Source organism: Mangifera indica, chromosome 6, assembly GCF_011075055.1.
Source record: "Mangifera indica cultivar Alphonso chromosome 6, CATAS_Mindica_2.1, whole genome shotgun sequence".
NCBI classification, from domain to species: domain Eukaryota; kingdom Viridiplantae; phylum Streptophyta; class Magnoliopsida; order Sapindales; family Anacardiaceae; genus Mangifera; species Mangifera indica.
In genome coordinates, this window is record NC_058142.1 from 18,690,698 (window position 1) to 18,711,234 (window position 20,537).

The window sequence follows — 20,537 nt, forward strand, 5'->3', positions numbered from 1 at the left end:
AATAATATTATATCATATAATAATATATTATTTATTTATCTAAATTGTATATTAAAAATATATACATATAGCATTATTCTTTTATGGGAGGGTGGGAAAAACATGACATTTTTTTAGATAGTTTTGCACCATCCACCCTCTCATGAGTCAAGATAAATGACGTCACCGAAAATCTTTGAAATTATCGAAAATCCATATTTTCAAAACACCCTCAGTTTTCAACAATTTTTGTGAACTTTTGCAAAAAAAATTGTTGGTCTTACCCCTATCTCAAGGGTTGTGTGTTATAACCAACAAAATGATCAAAATAATGGATTTTGGGAAAAATACAAATTCAAAAAGGTTTTAGACATAGGTATAAAAGATCATCAATGAAGTTATCTACCTTAAAATATAACGGTTGATAGTATAAATTTGGGCGAAAAAATCATAAGTTATTCCTCAACCCTTGAGGGTTGTGTGTTATAACATACAAAAAATGGTCAAAATTGGATAGTTTTTGAAAAGCATGGATTAATGGCATTTTTCACATCATCTACCTCTCTTTCTCAATGTATATAAAACATAAATTATACATAAACCTAACCAACTGATGGGGCAAGTCAGGTTGGGTTAATCCAGGTGTGAGTAAAATAAGTTAAGTTATACAAGTAATCATCTCTAAAACTCGTACCAAACTCTACAGGTATGGATCAATTTGTATATTACCCATTAATATTAATTTCTCATATTTTTTTTGTTTTTATTACTTTAATATATTCATTTAATTTTTATTTCTTTTCTCTTCAAATATATAAGTTTTTTTTGTAAATGAAAGAAAATTTATCTAAAATTATAAAAATATTTTTTATAAATTTAAAGAATTTTAATATTAAATACGGAATAAATATTTATAATAAAGTGTTTAGTGTTCATATTCTTTAACTTTATTTTTAATATAATAAATGTTTTAATTTTTTGATAAATTTGAATTTATTTTATGTCAAGATAAAAATATATATATATTAAATTTATATTAGATATGTTGTAAGTTTAATGATGAAGAGGAAGAAGAAGGTAAATAAAAAAGAAATAACTAGTTGCTCAAGGATACCAACAGGCATGCCAATCCCACTCGCAAAAATTTATCACCCATTGGTGCGGGTCCACAACGGGTACAGATTCAAAAATGTAAAAGTCATATTTATTTTTAAGTGAGTTACCTACATATCTTACGGATAACCTATCCGTTTTGCTTGGTCTAATTGTATATAATTATTTCAATTTCAACTCTTATTAAATGTCTCAACTTAAATATACAACAATTTTTTTCTTGGGTTATAGAAAAGAAATAAATAGTATAATTATGATTTGAGATTAAGCAAAATTTTTATTTAATAGTCATTATATTTTTCTATTTTTGAAAAAATATACATTTAATTATAATTATTGTCCTAATAATTAATAGTATTATGAATTTTCAATAAGGGGGTGTTTGGTTTGGGTAATATTTGATTACTAAAATAGAAAGATTATCTTGAAGATAAATTACTTAGAAGATTACTGGATATAAATAATTACTATGTTTGATAAAATTTGATAGATATAAATAATTATTGTGTTTGGTTAAAGGTAATAAAAGATTACTAATAAATTATTTTACTTAAATACCCTTGAATATAATTATTTTTTAAATATTTTTTATATTATTTGTCATATTAATTAAAAATAAATTTATTTTTATCTTAAAAAATTAATAAATAATAATATAATTATAATAAACTCAAGATTACCTCAATAATCTTTAAATACCTAAGGTGAATGTGGTAATCAGATTACCACTTATATTATCTGTCACGTCAGTATTGGTAATAGAAGATTACTGTAATCTTTTATTACTGACAAACTGAACAAAGGAATAAAAGATAGATTACCAAGGTAATCATAAAATCCCCCAACCAAACGCACCCTAAGATTTTAAAATCTTTCACACACATTCATATTAACATAACTTCGAAATTCAAATCAAATCTTAAAAAATATTCAATAAAATTATGTATATCTAATTTAGGTATATAAATATATATAGACTTATATATATCATTACATAATTAGATAATTAAAAATAAAATAACACTCAATCATGTGATGACACAAATAAATGTGTACACATTTATATACCCAAAATTAGTATACATAGTATTACTAAAAAATATTTACATATAAATTCAATTAAGAGTGTTATGAACTCTAGGTCTAGATTGAATATAGATTGGCTTGAATTTCATTTAAGTCTTAAATAATTAATTCAAACTCGTTTGAAATTGTTAGAGACTTCGTTGGAAGTCTTCGATGAATGAATAATTTCCTCAACAGAAAGTATCACCAAAAAGAAATTCGAGCCAAACTATTAACTTAAAACTCTAACTTAAATTTTGTTAAAATAGAACCAAACATCGATCAAGCAAAGTTGGCTATGTTCTAAGTCCACTCCTATTTTCATTATACATAGTGTGCTATAATTTATCCCATTTCTCATAATTATAGGTGGTTTTGTGACTCTGAAGTATTTAATAATAGGCCAAAGGACTTATTCCCACTAAAAATATATTGTGTTTTAAATTTTCATCTCTTAACTCTGAAATTTTCATTTACCCACTTATAGGCTATTAAATCTGTAAGTTTTAAAGATAAAATCATTATTTCATATGTAATATTAAAAATAAATTTAAATTTTGTTTATTTTTCCCTCTTAAACCCAAAAAACTAATTATTTCCCTCATAAGCCGAATTTTTAAAAAATAACATTTCTGCCTCTATGGTTTAGTTTTCAAACTTCAACGGCATCGTCGACAGCCTCTCCCTCTAGACACTTCTTCTCCTTTCAATGATCTTTCTCCTCTCACCTAAACATCCAATTGGCATTGATTGAAGCTAAGAAGATGAGGAAGACAATTTGTCTTCCTAACAAAATTATTCATCTTCCCAACAAAGTTTTTCATCTTTCTGGCTTCAATTAATGTTGGTTAAAGGTTCAAATAAGAGGAGAGGGCAATCCGATCTGATAATTAATATAAGTTTAAATATCAACCCAAACCGAACTGATCATTGGGTCCCAGTTGGTCCGGTCGAGTTATAAAACACTAGTGTTTATTACATTCTGATAATCATAAATATTGTACATTGTCATATGAAAAAGGCAAATTTGAAATCCAAGAATGAAAACTTGAAATTAATAACTGAAACCTTAATAAATAAAGAAATTTTTGATTCGGAATAAATCTATACAACCTAAGAAAGGAAAATTAGACAACCGCAAACTGCACAATATTTACAAAATTAGCTCTTCTTAAACTGGAGCTTACAAAAACCTTACAAGGCCAGCCTTTATATGTTTTTGACATCTCAAGCTTTGCAAAGTGGTTCCCTCTGATAGAGTCCTGGAATTGCAGATGGAGCTTGTGGGAAAGCCGATAATGTCAAAGCTCATTGTTAAAATGCAAAAATCTAATCGACCTGTGAAAGGAACCATATTTTTCTAGAATTAGAGTACTGGTGATTTTGGATAACAATGAAGAGTAGAACAAGAATGAGGGATGAGCGCGAACTTGTTAGGAAAGACATTTAAATGATAGAATGTAATGCACGACTGAAAAACATGCAGCAATGGTACATATAAATAGCATAGGAATGTACGGTGGCAGAAAGGTTGAACACCTTAGACAACTTATACTACAGCAACTAACGGCTAAGATGTTTCGAGTGCAAATGTTTTGACAGCATGCCATGCAACTGAGAGGGTCCAACATTGGACTGGTCCTGGAATAAGAGTCAAAATCAAATATAAGAATAAGTGAAAAAAAATGGAGATCTTCTCATGAGAGGTTTGAGTACCATATCTTGTAAACTGTCTTGAATATCAAAACAATTTGGAATAGTCTGCGATCTGAATTGTAATTGCCCCTGCAAGCATGTCCTTAGTAACATTAACAGAAAATATAATTTGTGATTTTTATGTGTTTTGGGGTGTCGATAAGGTAAAATAACTGTCAAAAAGCACTGTCTCATCATCATGTGTTAGAAAGTGTTAGGATCCCAAGTGCAAGGTATGAGACTTGGATCTCACATTGGAAAGTATGGGCAACTAGTCTGGGGTTTATATGGTCTTGGGCTCTCCCATCTTAATAGCTAGCTTTTGAGGTGTGGTTCTCCTAAGGTTCGTATCATTTGGTATCAGAATCATCACCATGTCTCCCAGTTGCAATCATACGACGCGGGTGGTGATGCCGGCATTGCAATGTTCGCCCGGGGCTAGCAGAGAGCTAGCGCACAGCCAGTCGGCGTGGGCGCCGAGGCTGCGGAACGTGGTGGTACTTTAGGATCCCAAGTGCAAGGTATGAGACTTGAATCCCATATTGGAAAGTATGGGCAACTAGTGTGGGGTTTATATGGTCTTAGGCTCTCCCATCTCAATAGCTAGCTTTTGAGATGTGGTTCTCCTAAGGTTCATATCAAAAAGACATCTTTAGCAATCAGATAACAGAATCCATACCATTCCATGCATTCTTTGTTGCGCCATGTAATGAGCATCATGGATCGGTGCAATAGAGTTCAATTGTCCCTACCAACATGAACAAAAGCAGAAATTAGATACAGTACACCAAGATTAAACAAAAATGGTATTTAGTCAGACATTATTTAGACTACAGTATGCATTACCAGCCCTTGCATATTGTGTTGATTGCCATAGAAATCATCACGGTTTGGAGTCAGCGAAGTTAATTGTCCCTAACATATATCAAATGGCAAATGTAGGTTAAATGATTTTTTTTCTTTTTTTGGACAGAAAAAAAGGTCTTGTTATATTAACACAGTGAATCTTAAAATTTAATGACTCCAGATTTAGCAGTCCAACGAAAAAAAAGATTATCTCATACCATTCCTGGCACAATTTGTTGAGTTCCAAAATAGCCATCCAGGGGTGGAGCTCTTGAGTTTAGTTGCTCCTAAACATTGATACACAATTGGAATTGAATTTCAAGAATACTCATCTTTAAGGTAAGTATAATTTCTGATTCAACAAATTAGATTTACTATTTAAGTTACACCATACCATCCCTTGCATTCTTTCTTGCATCTCATAAGAACAGTCAAGGGCTGGTGCCCGTAAATTTGTGTGTCCCTACAACAAGTATGGAACCCACAGTAAGACATTCCTTTATAGAGAAATATCACAACCCACGTTCATGCAAATTAAAAGAAGACACAGAACGAACCATTTGTTGCCAACTGTCATGTATCCCAATGGTTATAGCCTCTGCTTCTGGATGTACCTGGTTAATATGCAAAAGTCCACATAGATTAGATGATTGTTTCAGAGAATGCAACACAAGAAGGGATGTAAGCATATTTACCAGTAAGAACTCAAACTAACCTGCTTTTTCTTGGATATACTATCCTTTTTATTTGTCTTTGATGTGTGGTTACCTTGGTCCACTTCTTCGTAATGTTGATGACCTTGCATTGGTGGTGAGGTTGATTCCATTACACTCTGGATTGAATTATTCACACTCTCACACTTTCTCAAAGCTTCTTCCAGTGCACTGAATACAATGGTGTAACTCTCTTGAGATAAGGACCCTTCATCACCCAGCTTAAAGGCCAGTCGACAGAGATCATTATAACGTTGAACCCTAGACTTGTCCACATCTGAAAGTTCTGTCCTTGTTTGTCTACTTTTTGCATCCTTCGTCCAACGTCTCAATATATACTGCGATGGAATGCTGTGTACACCAAACATTTGCAGAACGATCATCACATGTCTACAAAGAAAACCATTGAACTCAAATGAGTGACATAAACAAGAAACATGTGAGGTAGACTCATTCCACACAACAATGAAATCTTGATTTTCCTCAAAATCTTGAACCCTAAAAGTTTTCGTTGCTCCAACTTCGCTTTCTTTCCTTGGGTGACAAGCAACTACTCCCAAAACTTCCACCTGAAATTTCTTAAATATAGCATGTGTGTACATCGTCACCATTTGTTTCCCAAAAGGTGATGGAGATTTTAATCCAGGCTGTTTATGACGAGTCTCAAAATCTGCTTTTGCTTCCTCTTCACACTTCTCTCTCAATATTACTTTGTATTGTTCTATAAACTCTTTCAGTGTAGTTTTCCTCTGCATGTATTTGTCAAGAAAAGAGTTTATACTTTCTGATCTTTGCGTTGTAGACATCCCAGCCAAAAAGATGTCTCTCATGAATGTCGGTATCCACCGTTCACGGTCTTCATACAATGACTGAAACCACATATCATTTCTTAAATTGAACCTATCAACAATTTTCCACCATCTCTTTTCGAACTGTTCATTTGTAAACGATTTAAAGATGCATTTGTTAAATTTGGTCATAAAATTTTCATGCTGCCTCATCACATAACTGAGCTTCTCAGGAATCTTGCTGAATATATGCCATAAACAAAAGCAATGACGAGAATGAGGAAAGACTTCTGAAATAGCTTCTTTCAGGGCTTGGTCTTGGTCCGTAAGTATCACACCTGGAGCACATCCACCCATTGCCCTAAGCCATGCCCGCATAAGCCAAACATAAGTTGATTTTGTCTCATCAGCAACTAATGCACACCCCAGAAGAAGAAACTGACAGTGATGGTTAACACCAATAAATGGAGCAAATGGCAATTTATATTCATTCTTGATATACGAGGTGTCGAAAAAGACTACATCACCAAAACTACTACAATCAACCCTCCCTTTAGCATCAACCCAGAAAACATTTCTCAGGCGCTGCTCTTCATTCAAATCAATGGCATAAAAGAAGTTAGGATTCTCGTCTTGCATGTACAAAAAATGGTCAAGCATAACTTGAGCATCTCCCTCATCTAAAGTCAAATGTTGCGCACTGCCGGGTTGATTTGTGGCACTGCCCTTTTTATTCTCATGTTTCTTATACCCACCAGATTTTCTCGACATTGTAACAAAAATTCGTTTTGTTCTATCCCGGATAGCATGCAACGCATCAACATTACTATTACCTAGATCTAAATTCCTATGACTGCGAAAATAATATGCCTGGTCCGGGAATATCTCATGGTTATGTTCCTTAATGAAACTACGAATAATCCATCTACCATCTTCTTGTCTTCTCTTCACGTGCATGCAAGCCTTGCAATCTGTTTTTGACCAAGATCGATTAATTCTACCACGTTTTTTCTTAACAGGAACACTTGTCATGCCATTAGTATCTGAAACAGTTTCTGTATTCTCAGGTGTACTTGATTCTCGCTTGTTTCCATACCTAGTGCATACAAATTTTGCATCAATAAATTTCCCAGATATTCTAGATCTGCGGCTGGCTTTTATTATAGTGGCAAATCCCACAGACTTGGCATATTCTTTATAAAATGAAAATGCTTCCTCCTTTGATTCAAATTCCATTCCCTCATGAGGCTCTACATTTTTTACAGAATTCAAGTTTATTCCATCTCCAGCATATAACTTCTGCTGTCTACCATCTACCACTGTTTCCTTAACATTAGGCCCACTATTTTCTTTATTATTCCCAGAATTCACAATGGCTCCAGCTCTATTATGCACTTCATCATCCCCGTTGACCATATTAACATTCACATATGACCTACAGTCTTCCTTATAATATTCTCTGGATGGTTGTTCAAGATCTATACCCATGGAACAATCTCAAAATGAATTTGTTACATATGTACCTGAAAAGGTGGACATGAAAACCGTGACTTGCTAGATCCCAATCAATGAGTTACCACAATCATCCAAGAATTCCAGAATTTTATGTAACCTAATTTTACATGCAAACCAAACCAAATAAAAAGTATTTTTTTAAGTTTTTCAATTCCAGCTGTACAATGCTTCTAGAGGATATTTCACATAGCATCTTAATTAATGAGTAACTAACAGTCCATTCAAGGCAATCCATAAAAGGGTCTAAGGCCAAATCTGTCATGAGATTGAACATGCCATTGACAAGGAGATTACCAGGCAGCCACGACACATGGTCATATCTGTACTCAAGTCATTTCATGCTTGACTAACAATACACAAAACAGATTATGTTGATATTCACATGAAATCCCACTTATCAAGAAACAAGTGCAGTGCAAAGAGTATTAATAGTTTCCTATAGTCAAAAACATGTTTCCAAAGTGCTCAAATACACTTCAGAAAAAAGCATCACAAAGAAAGCACCATGATAATTACCTAATAATGTTACCAGCTAGCCAACGCAGCAAAACGAAAATGCTTAAAATTCACATATGATATATTACTAAATAGCATTGTGTCATAGCTCATACCTCGTTACTGAATTATTGTTGAATGTTAAAAATATAAAATTGCAAACAATGGCATTGTAGTCACAAAAATCCGTCAACTCAAGTCAGGGTACTGCAAATGCCCTGAATACAAATTACAGTCAACAGCAACCATTTCACACTAAAGCCAACAAACGAGTAAACATGCCATTGACAGAGAGATTACCACCGAGAATAATAACTAGTTAAAATGCCAGAACCCATTTCATTAAATTGGATTACTAAAAAGGAAAAAATACATAGGAGTCAAAAAAGGAGCATTTCACTCAAACTACATGCAGAACAATTATTCACAAAGTGCTTAAAATACCAGAAAACCCAGTTCACAATTGATTAACTAAGAACTAAGAACAAATAACAAATATTATAGTAAACGATCAATATTTTCAGTCATATGACTAAAAATTAACTCGTTAAGTAGCTTCAAGAAACAGAACATTAACGAAAACTGAAATTTTTCACATAGAGTCTATAAAGCGAGGTACATATTTACAAAGCGAAAACAAACAGAAAAATTAAAATGCCAAAAAACCTAGTTCACAAATTGATCAACTAAGCACAAAGAACACAAACAACAGTAAAAGATGAGGATTTTAAGTCATGAAGTAAAAATCAACTCAGAAAATAGCTTAAAAAACAGTTGAAAATCAGTAGCTGAAGGGGCAGACAACAGTAGGCAAATTAGCAAATCGGGAAAACAAAAACTGAGAGAAAGTAAGAAAATTTTACATGAACTGAAGTGTGATAATGATTTGAATGAGAGTGAAATTTTGATTTTGAGAGCGAGTAGGGAAATTTTTTACGGGGAGAATTGATAGCTAGGGCAAAGGAGAGGGATCATGTACTCGCAGTTTTGTATTTACGATACTCGCTCTGTGTTGCCTGGTGATGCCCATGTGTCATCTGGACCCATCTCCAGCTCCGCCATCCTTTGAATGTGGACGTGTGATATGGCAATGTGGGAGGTTTTAAACACCATAAGGGACGTTTGGTTCCAGATTTTCAAAATTACCTCAATAATCTATTTTTTATCAGTAATATTATAATATTTTTTTATTATTAACATTGGTATAATAGATAATATAAGTAATAATCTGATTATCACTTTTACTTTAAGTATTTAAAGATTATCAAAGTAATCTTGATTTTATTATAATTATATTATTTATTAATTTTTTGATATAAAAATAAATTTATTTTTAATTAATATGATAAATGATATAAAAAAATATTTAAAAATAATTATATTCAAGAGCATTTAAATAAAATAATTTATCAATAAAATTGTGAACCACTTTGGGTACACAAATGTGTATACATTTATATGTGTCATCATGTGATTGGATGATTTTAAATTAAGAATAAAACAATAACCAATCATATGATGACACATATGAGTGTGTATACATTTGTGTATCCAAAATGGGTACGCATAGTATTGCTCATAATTTATTAGTAATCTTTTATTATCTTTAACCGAACACAATAATTATTTATACCTATCAAATTTTATCAAATATAGTAATCATTTATACTCAGTAATTTTCTAAGTAATCTATCTTCAAGATAATCTTTCTATTTTGATAATAAAATATTATTCAAACCAAGCGCCCCCTAAAGGTTTGATGTAATTACCATTAAGTTTGAATGTTTGAAAAATGGAATTATAAACCTAAAAGTTTGAGTTATTTGAATTTGATTCTTGAATTGAATTCGAGTTTATTGTTAATTGGTTCAGCAAATTTGTAAGTTTATAATTCGACTCAAGTAAAATATTAATAACACTTACAAATTTTGCACTAAAATTGTTAAAATTTTATTTTTAATTTTAAATATAGTGGAGGAGACCAGGGAAAACTTTTTACCTTGTCTAATTATTAATAAAATAACAAAACAAAAAAGAGTTCAAGAAGAAAAAGAAGAAGAATGCCATGAAAGTTTAGTGGCAAATCTTTGATCTCGAAGCAAGCTTAAAATAAATAAGTCAAAAATTATCCAGCTCAAACTCAAATCATTTGAATTGAACAGCGATCTAAACTGAAGCTTGGATCCAAGCCTCCCTAACTAATATTATATTCCAAAGCCTATTTGATTGTCTATTTTTTCCTGGTCTAAAAATTTGTTTTTCTGCTGAGGAACCTGAAGATATATAATATAACCCAATAGCTCCAGAAAAAACGAAACTCAATATAAATCTCAACGTATTTATATAACTGTTCATTCTTTACGTCCGAAACTTTACATCCAGAAACTAAAAACGAAATATAACACTAACTTGATCACCAAATCACTTGAAAGTTTCACCCATTTGTGTATGCATGTATGTAGGTGGGCGTGTACAATAATACATGCGTATGATTGGAAAATGTAGGAGCACGATTACATGACAATAACTTGAATGCTAATAAAACTGCACCAATCTCATCTAACAAGTATATTAAGAAACTGTGTATCAGTACACAAACGTATACACTGCAGTGACCTGCTACACTCCATCTCGATGCAGGCATGGGAACGATTAACCTTTTCCAGCTCAGTTTTTTACTATGATGATGCCGCAGAAATGAAGAATATGAAGATTAAACTCAACTAGAAAGAAATCTCACAAGGTGCATGAAATGTTCGTCCACGGCATATAGCCTCCAGGTTTTCTCCAGCATAAGAACAAAGTGGTGAGACCTCCACACCTGGGTAGCAACCAAGCCAGAAGATGAGAAAAATACAGAATTGGTGAAGCAGCTAATGCTATTGAAATGAGGAGAGCAATATCAAAATTTAATACTTTTTTTAGAGAGCCGGTTTAACAAGAAAGTTATATCGTAGCATGACAACTATAAGTCTTCTATGTTGGTTGACAGCCTAAAGCTGTTGAATTATTCCAATGAAATGTGGTATGTATATCCACACAACGCAAATCAAGGAATTACCAGTTGCATATAAGGGCACCGAATGTGTTAAAAAGCCACCAGCAGCAACCACCCAACGAGTATGGAGTCGGAGAACAAGTAGCCGAGCACTGTCCGGGGTGTCAAAATTTGATCCGTTGGCATTTTTCACAGGTGCAAACTCCTCCTCACGCAATACCTGAAAATCAGCAGAAAATATTTTCCGGAGAAATGGTAACATCAATCATAAATAAGAAACGAACCAAATGACTGAAATGAAAAAAAAAGTAAGGAAAGTCACCTCAAAAAGTGCAGTTGAAGGAGCATAAGGAAAAGCGTCAAATATGAACTGTTCTAGTTTGAAGCCCATCGTATATCCATGGATAGAAGGTATTTTTTTCTCAGCAAGATGGTAACTGCGTTCACAATGCATAGAATTAACATTTGCATAATGATTAAAAATCCAGATCACCAACTACAAGAAAGATAAAATCACTAACACGCTGTCTTTTTCAAGGCCATTTGCCACTTGGTTCAGAAAATCCAAAGTGAACATGTGTAGGCAAACCTGAAAAGTAAAAAAATTGTAAACCAGTTCAAATAAAAACTTTAGTAGAATGCAAAACATAATTTATCTTGCATATTTATATTGTATTTTAGTTTGATGAAAGTTTACAACAAAAATTAAGTTTGATAAAATTCGCAAAAGCATGACAACACAAAAATAAAAAACATATACTACCAACGAAAATCAAGCAATGAGCATTATATTATTAGTCAAAAGTAAGCAGTACTATGCCAAAGTACAAGGCAAGAGACTATACATTACTCCAACAAAAACGAAGACGTCCAGTCTCCTGATTGATTGCAGAAGCCAGTGACGGATCTAACTCACTGTACTCAACCACAGTGAGTGGTCCACCTTTGCCTCGCCTTACAAACACACCAACCTTTTCTTGGGGATATGCCTGTAACCACAAGCAGAGGAATTAACACATGTAGCCTTATATACTTGCTTGATCTAGTTCTTATATATAACAAATAAAACTTCATTGACAAAATGTTTTGAGCAGGGTTAAGCAGAATAATGACAGCAGCTATACCAAAAATCTAAAGCGACCACCTTCTCAAACTCAAAATCAGATTAACGTCAGTCAACTTGTATGATTGAAAGTTCAAGTCAGATGCAGAATTTTAGTTACCTTTCGGACAACTTTTGCAGCAGAAGCTACGCCTTTATCAATAAAATATCCCAGGAAAGTTGAATCAGCAACGCGAACCTGCTTTCAAGACACTAATCACTATATCTTTAAATAAGGAGATAAAATTTATCAGCAACATAAAGACAGTTGATATAGACAAGAAAACTAACCAGAGCATTGTCAACTCCATAGCAGTCCACATATTTGATCCCTCTGCTGGCCATATCTTCTAACAGTTTTGAATATTTCAAAGCTGATCAACAGAAAACATCCAAACCGGTTAATAACCAATAGAAAAACCAAGAATTTTCTTTTTCATTCAGCAGAATTGCAATACCTAGCAAGTTACTATTTCAAATGGTACCTGAATATACTCCACCATTTCCATCTGGAGCTTTAGAAACCTGGCTTTAAACAATTAAATTCAGATAACCACCATATTGCACAAGAGGTGTGAAACTTAGAAGTTGGATAAAAAAAAGGTAAATATGGAAAGGCCAGAAGACAAAAACCATATCTCAATAATGGTAGCTACTGATAGGAAGCACTTGTTTCACATGCCTAGTAAAACCAGAAGCACTTTTTGTTTTTCCAAATTTCACTATTATCTTATAAAAATTTTCAAAAATTACCAAATTAGATAACCATCTTGGCATTCCTTTAGCAAGCCTTTTCTTTATGCAATTAGTGGGTTGTTTTAGCTATGCAGACTATTAAGGACACAATTTCCATCTCATTAGATCTGCATGGCTCAGAAGTTAACAAAACCAAGGAGCAGTTCAGGAATGAGGACTCTTAATCAAGTTATTTACAAAATGAAAAACATACTTTGTATGGAGTCTCCATAATAAATCTACCGTCCTTTGAAACACAAGGTATAGTGCCTTGCTGGAAGAAAGTGACCTACATCAAAGAAGTGTCATTCAGATAAAAACAAAAAAAGAAAATGGTAAAGGATAGAGAATCTTAAAAAAAAAAAAATTACTGAAGGTGTCTTACTTGATCTGCTTCAAGACCAAAGTACTTATGACTTTCAAAAAACTTGCGTGTGGCATCATCAGTAAATGGACTGGTCATTATGTACCAATGAATTGTGGCGGAACCAGCAGAACCTACAACAGCAGACAACTAAGAATTATATTACTGTGTCAAATGAAGTATACACACACAAAACTTAGAAAGATAATCCTTACCTTCACTTGCAGCTTGAGCAGCTAATCTTTGGACACACAATATTCGCTCAGCTTGAAGTTGAAACAGAGACTTCCCAGATGGAAGTCCAATATCTAAAAAGAAAAAAAGAATTAGAAACAATATATAATTAAAGAAACAATTTCTTTTAATGAATTTAACAAAATTTCTGAAGTAGTTTCAATAACTTGAACAATAAGCAGTAACAGATCATTACCACCTCAAACTCCATACAAAGGGTTTCACAATTATTTTCATTTACACAACTTTGAAGAAACCTGAATGGCAGAACAGGATCAAAAAATGAAAAATTACTCACTGAAGCATCCCTTTGGATCTGAACTTCCCAGTCGAGTTCCCTGTATCAAATTCCCAACATGGGAAAACATTAAAGAGGCGGTTACATACAGTCTTAAAAAAGAGGAACAGATGTTAACTTGTCAGAAACCCAACCGCAAGGGACATATATAGAAGGAAAGAGTCACAAGAATGGATGCCTGTGGAGACGGAACAAAATTGTCCTGAAGTGCAAATGGAGATATAACAGGATAATCCCCACATTGTAATAAGACAAGAAAAACTTACAACACTTCTCACTATGCTAGTATACTAGTGAGCATAGATATACTCATATCAATCCCCACCAGCCTCATGGTAATCTATATGAGCTTTGGAATTAGGATGACCATTGAATATTCATAGATACATTAATTCCTTTTTCTAATGATTCTGATAGTTAATAGATATCTAACTTAATTTTGTTACCATCAAAGTAAACTTAGAAATATATTTACACTTTCTAAAGCCAAATACAAACAAATTATTAATGCCAACATAATTTTCCACAATACATATTTGATATAAGATTTCCCCACAATCAATCAAGATTGAATAGTGTACAGAACTCCTGGTACACTATGATATAATACCTCTAAAATTTTCCCAGGAAAGAGGACCAAAAAAATAATGATAATAAGGATAAAATTTTCCTGAACCCAGAAAGAGAATTGAGAAATTGAAGCAGGGCAGGTAAAAAGCAAATGCTTATGACAAAAATTTTATCTAATGTTAAGATATAATATATCTACAGAGTTCTGTCCCAAGAGAAGCTAGAACACCTAATAATAAACCCGTTCTCAATTTGAACTCCACACTCTTGAAGGTAAAAAGTTTGTACAGGTCAAAATTAGGGATTGATGGAGAGAAAAAAACATAGCAAGCAGCCTTCCACAAAAGCATGAGTAACTCTACTTTGCCAAGACTGCATTTTATTTTACTAGAAATAACTGAACCAACTATAAAGGGTAGTTCTCTTTTGGCTTCTTTTTCTTTTTTTAATTGTTTTGCTTTCAGAAAATATACAACACATTTTTTTCTAAAAATCAGCAAGCCTCAATAGTAAAACCTCCATATTATGTTATTGAATAACATAAAATGAAAAAATTCGGAGCATAATGTGATATTCCTAGAATGAATGACCAAAATCTTAGATTCAGGTCGAAGGAATTAGTTCCAATATAATTCTTTGCTCTCTAAAGCTCTATGGGTCCCTAAATTTGTCTTTAAGCAACTTAAGAGTATTCCTCCTTTACACTCAAACCAACAAATATTTTCATGCCAATGTGCAGAAGGGCCTACACAGGCAGGTAAACATAAGTCCTCTCTGTTATAATTCCAATCAATATGGTACTAATGTTCTAAAATTAATATTTGTTTCCACTGTCACAAATTACCAGCTAAGCAGAAAACCATTTTGCTTTATGTTATTAGTGTATACACCTTAATTATAAGAAAAAGGATAAAGGAATCAACTAAAGCATCATTTTTGTGGATAATAAGGAGTTACAGAATTGAATTTTAGGTAAACAGCATCTATCAGCAAATCGACATTAGTCGGAGTCCCAACTACGCAAGATCATAATAACCAAAAGGAGAGAGATATTCTTAATGAAACCACCCACAACAGGTCTAACCAGATTGTCAAAGCAAACAGTGATCATATGGCCCATGCTTTCCATTATCAAGTAAAGATGTCAAGAAAAGCAACATCATAGCAAAATAATGGAGATAGACACAGCAGCAGTAAACAATAAATTCCCTTTCCAAGTGCATTATATTGCACAACATAAAAGCAAAAGGCAATTAATAAATAGTAATCATGATTATATAATTATAATAGTAAAAAAAATAAAGTACCTGGCCGCCAGATAAAAGCAAAACAGCTAACTTTCCTTCATAAATAGCCTTCAAACCCATCTTCCACCACCTCTCTCTTTCCTCCATCGTCCTCTCCTCCACCGTTGACACGCTCCTCTCCGGCACCGGCTCAATCGCTGCCACCGGCAGCCCTGTAACGTTACCTCAAAACCATCATCAAAAGTTCCATCCTTTACCATCAAAAGACATTTCTCTAACAAACATATATACATATATACATATATATATATAGGTTAAAAAATAAAAATACAACCTTGAGATCGAAGCGAGCATCGAATGATCCGATCGATTCTCGAAAGATCCAAACTCTACAATACAAAATCAGATTAAATTTAAAGAAAAAAAAACAATATTAATTAAACAAATTGTGGGAATATGGAGAAACTGACCTCGATGTCCTTAACGAGGAAGTCACGTTCGTCGGGCGAGAGCTCGTCCCAGAGGGCGAAAGCGTCTTCTTGTCCGTAATCTTTAAGGCGTTCAAGCAGCGCCTGAGGTGGGGGCGGAGGGGGAAGTAAAGCCACCGCCGAGGTGGGGTTGGTCTCGGAGCCGACCACCGTTGGTTCCCTCATGGTATCCAGATCTCTGTGGTGGGGTTTGAACTTTGATTCGATATGGGGTTTGGTTGGAAGGATTTATAGAGGGAATCAGAGAAAGATTGAAATGAAAGGCAAATAAAGAAAGGGAGATCAGTTGGCGTTAGAATAACCGCCTTTCATTTCTGGTTTAGTGAGTGACGGAATCAGTTAAAGATGAAGAACTTTCAACCACACTCAACACATGCAACATGTCATGGACTCATTATTACCGCAACATTAGTTTCATCCACGGAACGGTGCTACACCTCGTTTTACCGACAGTATGGGAGGAAATTTTCCCTACACTGGACCGATATGGTTAATGATACCCAATGGCAATCTTATGTAGGGGTAACACACAGTATCAATACTGTTATGGTGAAAATTCTACCACCCACGAGTACCTGAAATCAGAATAGAAGTAAAAAAAAAAGGCCAAACGACTATTTCCCACCCAAGGTTTGACGTTTTCTCAAAGTCCCCCCTTTAACTATGGAAACACTAAATACCCACCTATGGCCGGTTAGATTTAACAAAACCCTAACGCCTGAAAATTTTATCTCTTTTTGCCCCCCTAAACTTTAAAAACTAAAATTTTCCCTCAGCCTAAATTTTAAAAAATGGCAGTTTCACCCTAGGGTTTGGTTTTGAAATCTTCGACGACCGTTCCGACTCCATTGCCGACGACCTCTCTCTCCCGAAGCAGTCTCTCCTTCCAGCAAATGCTTTCCTCCTATTTGGAAGCTCGATCGGTGTCGGAGACGACTTGGGAGACGAAAAACTTCGTCGGGGAAGACGAAGTTCTTCGTCTCCCCAGACGAAGCCGTCGTCTTCGTCTAGGAAGACGATTGTCTTCCCAGAAGAAGACCTCTGGGAAGACGACCGTCTTTCTAGACGAAGCCGATCGAGCCTCCAAATGGGAGAAAAATATTCGTCGGAATGAGAGGCTGCTTCGGGAGGGAGAGACCATCAGCAATGGAGCCGGAACGGTCGCCAGAGATTTCAAAATCAAACTCTAGGGTGAAACTGTTATTTTTTAAAACTTAGGTTGGGGGAAAATTTTAGTTTTTAAAGTTTAGGGGGGCAAAATTAGCTTCTATTTTAGTTTATTTTTAATATTATAGTAAAAATGACGATTTTACTCTTATCACCGTTAGGGTTTTGTTAAATCTAACCGGTCATGGGTAGGTATTTAGTGTTTTCATATTTAAAGGGTGGAAACTTGAGTCGTTTGGCCAAAAAAAAACTCAAATAAGATTTTTACAATAGTTTGGTTTATTAAGTTTTAAAAAAGATTTTGACAAAGTACTATTATAAGATTGAATTTAGCGTAAATAACTTTTAATTTAAATTTAATTTAATTAAAAAATTATTCGATTTAAATTCAATAAATCAAACATAAAGTTAAATCTGAACAGGTTTTGCTTAAATTAAATTACCCCTACTCCTTGGAATATGAACATACAATAATGTTAGGTAAGATTGGGCAAGCATTATGGATATATTGGTAATATATGCATCTTGAAAAATTGAAATATACTTGTTATAATTATTATAATCATTTAACTTTATAAACCTACAAAAGTTTAAATCGTGTTATAATTCGTATGGAGTTTGTGATGTTAGCCAAATGTAATATAGTGTACAAGATGTATGGAAAAATGCCTAAATTGGAGAAGTGATGCCTTGAATATTTTTGAAGGGCTAGGGTCCACACGTATGTATGCCTCCTACCCAACAATTTATACATTTTCTCTATCTCTATAGATCTATCATTGTAACTTTGTATTGCTGTAACATCTCAATTCCCAATGCCCAAATCTTAATTTGATTGTCGGTTCCTAATCTTGATAATTTAAGAGTTTTTAAATTATTTAATCAGTTTTATTTTAATATCTTTAAACAATATAAAGTATATATGTAAGATTTATTTAGAAATATTAAATTCATCCCCTTTTGGAGATACACAAAGTGACTCGATATATTCAGATTTAAGCTATTTCAAATCAAATTTGAGTCATTTTAAGTTGAATTCAAATTTTTTTTTAAATTGAACTTAAGTTTCAATTTATTCATATCAATTTATTTCTTTTATATTCAAATTGATTTTAAATTAAATTTTATTCGTGTTTAACCTAAAGTGAAACCAACTCTAATGGGATCAATCAAACAAATACTACAATATATTTACGTTAAGAATGATTTTTTTTTTATGTTCACATTGAATGAATTTCTAATCCAGAAAGTTGCAGATCTTTCAAGCAAAAAAGGAATTCAATATTTATTTATACATGCATAGATCGACTTTTCTATTTCATATATTTTAAGGCAAATTTTTCATGAATTTCAAGGTTTATTATTTTTCATGAGTTTGAAAATTTCTATATACTCCCCTAATTTTAGCCAATTTAATTAATAATAAAATTATGTGTATGATATATTAATATATAATTTATGATTTTGAATTAAAGATAAAATAATATATAATTACATAATAATATATCATTTAAATATTTAATTATATACTTTAAAACGGTGTATATTTCCTTAATTAATATTTTAGTCTATTTCATGTTAAATTTTTGAAAAAAAAAATTCAAAACCTTTGAACCCTTCGAAGCATTTTGATATTAATAAACTTAAATATTAATCAAATTATTAATTGATATTTATCATCATGTAACAGTAGTCAATAATTTTCAGATTGATTAATAAATAAATCTTTGTAGTGAAGTTAAACAAGTTTAAGATACAATAATTAAGTTTGGCCAAATTAATTATCTCCTATGGATGGCTTGTCACGATCAATTAACAAATTTCAGGTAATATGGAACAAATAATTGCCCAGCAACCGGGTCTCCGCCACCTTCCTACAAAGGTATCAATTCACTTTGAACGAGCATTCCATTCAATTTAAGTTAAATTTAAATTTAAATTTTGGTTTAGTAATTTGATTCGAGTTTAATTAAAATATCTTTAATCAATTCAAATTTATTATAATAGATTTAAGCAAAATTTGAATTTATTTTGTTTTGGTTAAGATTGACTCGAACCCAATCTTTTCAAAAAAGTATTAGTATGTATAGTAAAGTTTATTTTATGAAAATGTAGAATTGAATCTAAATCGTCTATCAATTGACTCTATACTACACTTGAGATTTAATCCCTTAACAACTTATTCCATATGTGGTAGGTTACAATTGTATCATACTGTAGTTATACTTGTAACTTTAGCTGTGTATCACTAGCATATGATTAGCTTTCTTTGACATTGGCATTATTGAATAAATTATGGGGGAAAGCTGCTGCTTACATGTCAAGTCAAGACATTTATCTTTGTCAGCCACCCATAGTTGATATGGGAATACCAACCATAAAAGTTTAAGCACATAAATTAAAAATATATAAACAATTTAAGCATCTTATAATAAAATAAAAGAAATAATGATCCAAAATGTGATCAATCTAATTTATTCGAATGTCAAGACATTTTATATTATATTCGAATTTTAATAAAATGGTAATTGTCTATCTTTCAAATTGTGATTTATCAGTGTATTATGTTAATTTTGAGAGAAATTAAGATAATCCAATTCTTTTATGGACGAATATATCAATTTTCCTTTCTCGATTTCATTGGTTATAAATTACTTTAATTTATATATTAAATGTTGAGTTGAGGGTTATTTGAAGAAATCAATGGGTTGAAAATTGTAATTGAGGGTCAGTCAGACAATTATAGTTAAGATTCATGTCACAATTAGGGTTATTTCATCATAAATTCATGTTTTTAATTATATATGTTGCATGACTATGTATCGCATAAGTATCATGCATATGCCAAAATAAAATGTAGATTAATAATTAAATTATAGAATTATTCATGCATTATTTTGTGCCTCCAAATTTTCATGATTATATGTAGAATATTTGAAAAACGCCAAAACACTTATTCCCAATCAAGGGTTAGTCTATTCTCAAACTCTTACCTACTAAATTTAAAAAATTTAAATATTCACTTATTAATTATAAAAATTAACAAAATTTGTTAAATCTAAGGATATAATTGTTATTTAACCAATAAAATAAAAAGAAATAAAATTTTATCTCATTTCACTCCT

The 20,537-nt window shown here is 32.4% G+C and overlaps 2 protein-coding genes across 5 annotated transcripts; both read right to left on the reverse strand.

The window, feature by feature from the left end:
- Window positions 1-3,183: 3,183 nt before the first annotated feature.
- Window positions 3,184-9,263, reverse strand: LOC123219151 (protein FAR1-RELATED SEQUENCE 1-like). Of its 4 annotated transcripts, XM_044640913.1 has the most exons (11): window positions 9,073-9,262; window positions 8,326-8,427; window positions 5,414-7,722; window positions 5,256-5,312; window positions 5,093-5,161; window positions 4,917-4,985; window positions 4,699-4,767; window positions 4,532-4,600; window positions 3,874-3,942; window positions 3,697-3,798; window positions 3,184-3,495 (listed from the first exon to the last, which is right to left on the reverse strand). In XM_044640913.1, exons 3-10 carry the CDS (start codon window positions 7,685-7,687, stop codon window positions 3,721-3,723), a joined length of 2,754 nt encoding a protein of 917 aa, XP_044496848.1. In that variant the 5' UTR covers window positions 7,688-7,722; window positions 8,326-8,427; window positions 9,073-9,262; the 3' UTR covers window positions 3,184-3,495; window positions 3,697-3,720. The 4 variants fall into 4 exon arrangements, with proteins under 4 accessions (XP_044496848.1, XP_044496847.1, XP_044496851.1 ...); XM_044640912.1 differs by lacking the exon at window positions 8,326-8,427 and having other exon boundaries at window positions 9,073-9,261; XM_044640916.1 differs by lacking the exons at window positions 3,874-3,942; window positions 8,326-8,427 and having other exon boundaries at window positions 9,073-9,263.
- Window positions 9,264-10,527: 1,264 nt separating this feature from the next.
- On the reverse strand, window positions 10,528-16,700 carry LOC123219066 (UDP-N-acetylglucosamine diphosphorylase 1). The gene is made up of 15 exons (XM_044640785.1): window positions 16,228-16,700; window positions 16,092-16,146; window positions 15,818-15,969; window positions 13,941-13,980; window positions 13,624-13,716; window positions 13,430-13,542; window positions 13,259-13,333; window positions 12,795-12,834; window positions 12,601-12,683; window positions 12,431-12,508; window positions 12,053-12,196; window positions 11,729-11,796; window positions 11,530-11,644; window positions 11,271-11,427; window positions 10,528-11,030 (listed from the first exon to the last, which is right to left on the reverse strand). The coding sequence occupies exons 1-15, from the start codon at window positions 16,408-16,410 to the stop codon at window positions 10,933-10,935; spliced, it is 1,494 nt and encodes a 497-aa protein (XP_044496720.1). The 5' UTR covers window positions 16,411-16,700; the 3' UTR covers window positions 10,528-10,932.
- Between the last annotated feature and the right edge of the window lie 3,837 nt (window positions 16,701-20,537).